Below are 3,609 nucleotides of genomic sequence, written 5' to 3'. Positions count from 1 at the left end.
GTTTGGGTCTCTGTTTTAGCTCCAGAGTGAGACACCTCACTTCTATACTATCTTTGTGGGAAGCCGCACATGCTCAGTAGCTCGGTAAGATCCCATCAGCTAGATAACTCTTTCTCCAGCTTTGGTCAGTCCAAGGCAGGATCAGCTGGGAGACTTCTTCTAGACCAGGGCCAATTGTGGAATACCTGCAGAACAGGGACAGGAAGTAGTTCTTTTGGAGATTATGGTCAACTGGTGTGTGTTGTAGCAGTGTTTGGCCATTGAGAACGAGCTAGCATGCTACGGTTAGCCACCTCGTCTCAGCTAGTGACGTAGAAAGCCGTGCAGATGTTGGACAGCTCACCCGGAGACTGAAGACAGAGGACATTTAGAAACCGGCTCTCACTCAAAACAGCATGGGTAGTTTTTTCCCAAGTTTCCAGAGACACAACATAACTTTTTTCATAATATGGTCACTTTGCAATTTGTTTTTTTGGTTGTTTAGATACGCTGAAATCTGTTAGTTTCAGCATAATGTGGATGACAGAGAATGTGAGCGTACTCAATAAATTTACATGCACAGATTGCACAAATCAAACCTATAACTAAAAGTTAACTAAAGCTACAAAGCAAACATGACAAAAGCTGGAACCCCCCCCCCAAAGAAAAATGTCAGGAGCCCAATTGGAAATACACTCAAACATGGACGGATAATAAGACGGGCCCCTGGGCTAAGACACGTAAAAAGATGACTTTTGGCGTTCAATTGAGAAACGATAATAACTGTCATTCAAACCGTGGGCCCCTGTGAACCCCTGGCCCCCGTGCCAGTGCACAGTATGTCTGCACAGGAAGTCTGCTAATCCATCCATTGCTTGGAATATATTAAAAAAATAGGATTGTATCTCAAAACACCCGAATAAGCTCATCAGCTGGGGAAAAGATAACTTATTGACAGCCTAGTTTAAATTGAATTTGAATTATTTCTAAATCCTACTCTTGGTATGGACAGTCATTTTGTAACCTCTTAAAAATAGCTAGGTGTGCATTTAAACTCATCTACAAAATCCCAACACTGGACGTTTCGTCCTTCCGATCTGTAGTACATCAGACAGACAGTAGTGTGAACGTGGAGATGAAAGCCGTGCCTGGCGAGTTCCCAGACGGAGGGCTCGCGCCGTCAGGCCGTGCGGCCCGTCCATCGCGGCCCCGTCGTCCCGCGGGCCCCAGCTGCAGACGTAGATGTCTATGAAGGGGATGTTGAAGGTCAGAGCCGTGGCCTCCATGGCATCGGTGACAGAGCCGTCCAACAGGCGGATACCTGGATGGATCCAAAAGGTCACACGGATCAGAGTGTGAAAACAGAACATAAAATGGACCAGAAGAGCATTTATTTCATTCTGGTTCAAAACAGACACAATGGTTTTGTTTTTACATTGGAAAAGTGAATGTGATATCCCAACAACACACAGTTAATATAGTAACAGTTGTGACTAGCTATCACATTCCTGGACATTTTGATGGATTATCAGTCCCCAAAAGCCCTTTTAAAAACATTATTATAACCTGTGCTTTAATTTTCTTGTGGAGTGGTGTCAGAAAGAGCTCATTAATTTGCTCACAGTACAGTATGTACACGACAGTGTGTACATGATGTACAGTACAGTATGTACAGGATGTACAGTACATGATGTACAGTACAGTATGTACACGACAGTGTGTACAGGATGTACAGTACAGTATGTACAGGATGTACAGTACATGATGTACAGTACAGTATGTACAGGATGTACAGTACATGATGTACAGTACAGTATGTACACGACAGTGTGTACAGGATGTACATACTGATGTAAGTTACGTGTGACGGATTACAGTACATGATTCAGTTGTACACGACCAGTGTGTACAGGATGTACATACAGTATGTACGGATGTACAGTACATGATGTACAGTACAGTATGTACACGCTGTGTGACGGATGTACGTAAGTAGTAACAGAGTTACAAGGAGTCATCGATGTACCGACCAGTATGTCAGATGTACAGTACATGATGTACAGTACAGTAAGTAAGAGTTTCATTCATTTAATGCCTTTATAAATTGACTCTGCAATGCATAACATTTTTTAAAAAAAGAAAAGAAAAGTATTTCCACCTATTGATGATGACATAATGATAAATTACATAAATAACATATGCAGTATATACACATATCCAGTATAACAGAACTCTCAGTGACAAACGTGAAATAGAACATAAAAAAAGGTTGTGACACATTGAAATGGCTATACTGCTTGCGATACTTGCAATATGACTGCGGCCATTGCAGACATATTTGCTGTGCAATGTTCTATTTTAACGTCAGAGAATAACTACAGTGAAAAGAAAGTTAAGTATTTTCTTCTAGAATGTGTCACACTAATGTAGTACAGTATGTCATTAAAGTTGTGAATAGCAGCCAAAAGGACCCAACATGTATTATAAAACGGGGTTAGATGTATTATTTCACATTATGTAACGTTTTAAATTGCAACAAAAAGAGGCTCAAGCCAAAATTGTGAGACATGTGCTCTGAAGGAGTGACTGGCCGTGTTACACCTTTCCATTTGAACTTATTAGTGCTTATTATTAGAACTTATTAACGGTTGTATATTTCATTAGCATTCATTTGTAGAACCATTCACTCTTCTTTTAGCTTTGTTTTGGTCCCTACCAACTCCCCTCCACCTAGTCCTATGTACCTCAGAGTGAGGTGATAATTTACGTATAATTAATACAAATAATAAATAATGATATAATAAAAATACTGACATAATCAATTTAAGACTGCTTAATGCGGCCAATTAGCTGCTAATGCTAAAAATAACACACAATCTGCATCACACAGACTCCCCAAAGAAAAATGAATATAAATCAAATGACATGATATTAAAATCTAACTTTCTTGAAGACATGTCCATGTATTAATATAATTTCAGACATTTATGTCCAGTCCAAATTTTTTACAATGTTTTTCTAAAGAAAATACATTGAGGGGGATTTCACATGAACTGTCATTGTGAGTTTCCACTGTTTCAGATGACTTTGAATGATTGTGTTGTAAAATAAAATAAAATAAAATGTGTCCTCTTATTGTCTTAACCCTCATGTTGTCTTCGGGTCAAATTGACCCGTTTTCCTATATCAATGTTCTTTTTTACTACCCAAAATAACATGATTGATTCCACACAACGCTCTTTGGCAAGTGCAAATCTCTACCTTCACTAATTTTGGGTTGTTTTACTAAGTATAATTTACTATAAATGAGGTTTATTGACCATAAATTCCCAACATAACTGTAAAGTTAATAAGTTAGTGTTACGCAGTGTTGAAAAAGTAAAAAAAAAAAAGTGACTTACATTGAAAAAAGCATCATCCAATCCAATCCACTTTATTTGTATAGCACATTTTACAAACACAAAGTTACCAAAGTGCTGCACAGAAAACTCAAACATACAAAACAATGAATGTAAAATATTGTAAAAACAAAATAAGAGCATCTGGTTTCAAAAGATAAAAAAATAGATAAAAATAATAAATACTAAAATACAATAAACCGTAAGAGCCATCAGAGGACCACACAACTCA

The 3,609-nt window shown here is 38.2% G+C and overlaps 1 protein-coding gene across 4 annotated transcripts in view; it reads right to left on the bottom strand.

Moving 5' to 3' along the window:
- LOC116690692 (furin-like protease kpc-1) overlaps positions 1 to 3,609 on the bottom strand; it is a 298,529-nt gene that overhangs the window by 141,221 nt on the left and 153,699 nt on the right. For all 4 annotated transcript variants that reach the window (XM_032517860.1, XM_032517859.1, XM_032517857.1 and 1 more), the window contains exon 10: positions 1,128 to 1,300. In XM_032517860.1, the coding sequence (XP_032373751.1) occupies positions 1,128 to 1,300 (173 nt within the window). The remainder of the gene's footprint in view (positions 1 to 1,127; positions 1,301 to 3,609) is intronic.

The sequence above is a fragment of the Etheostoma spectabile genome, chromosome 6 (genome assembly GCF_008692095.1).
Source record: "Etheostoma spectabile isolate EspeVRDwgs_2016 chromosome 6, UIUC_Espe_1.0, whole genome shotgun sequence".
Taxonomy (NCBI): domain Eukaryota; kingdom Metazoa; phylum Chordata; class Actinopteri; order Perciformes; family Percidae; genus Etheostoma; species Etheostoma spectabile.
The sequence above is the reverse complement of the archived record's forward strand: the minus strand, read 5'-3'. Positions and strand labels throughout refer to the sequence as shown.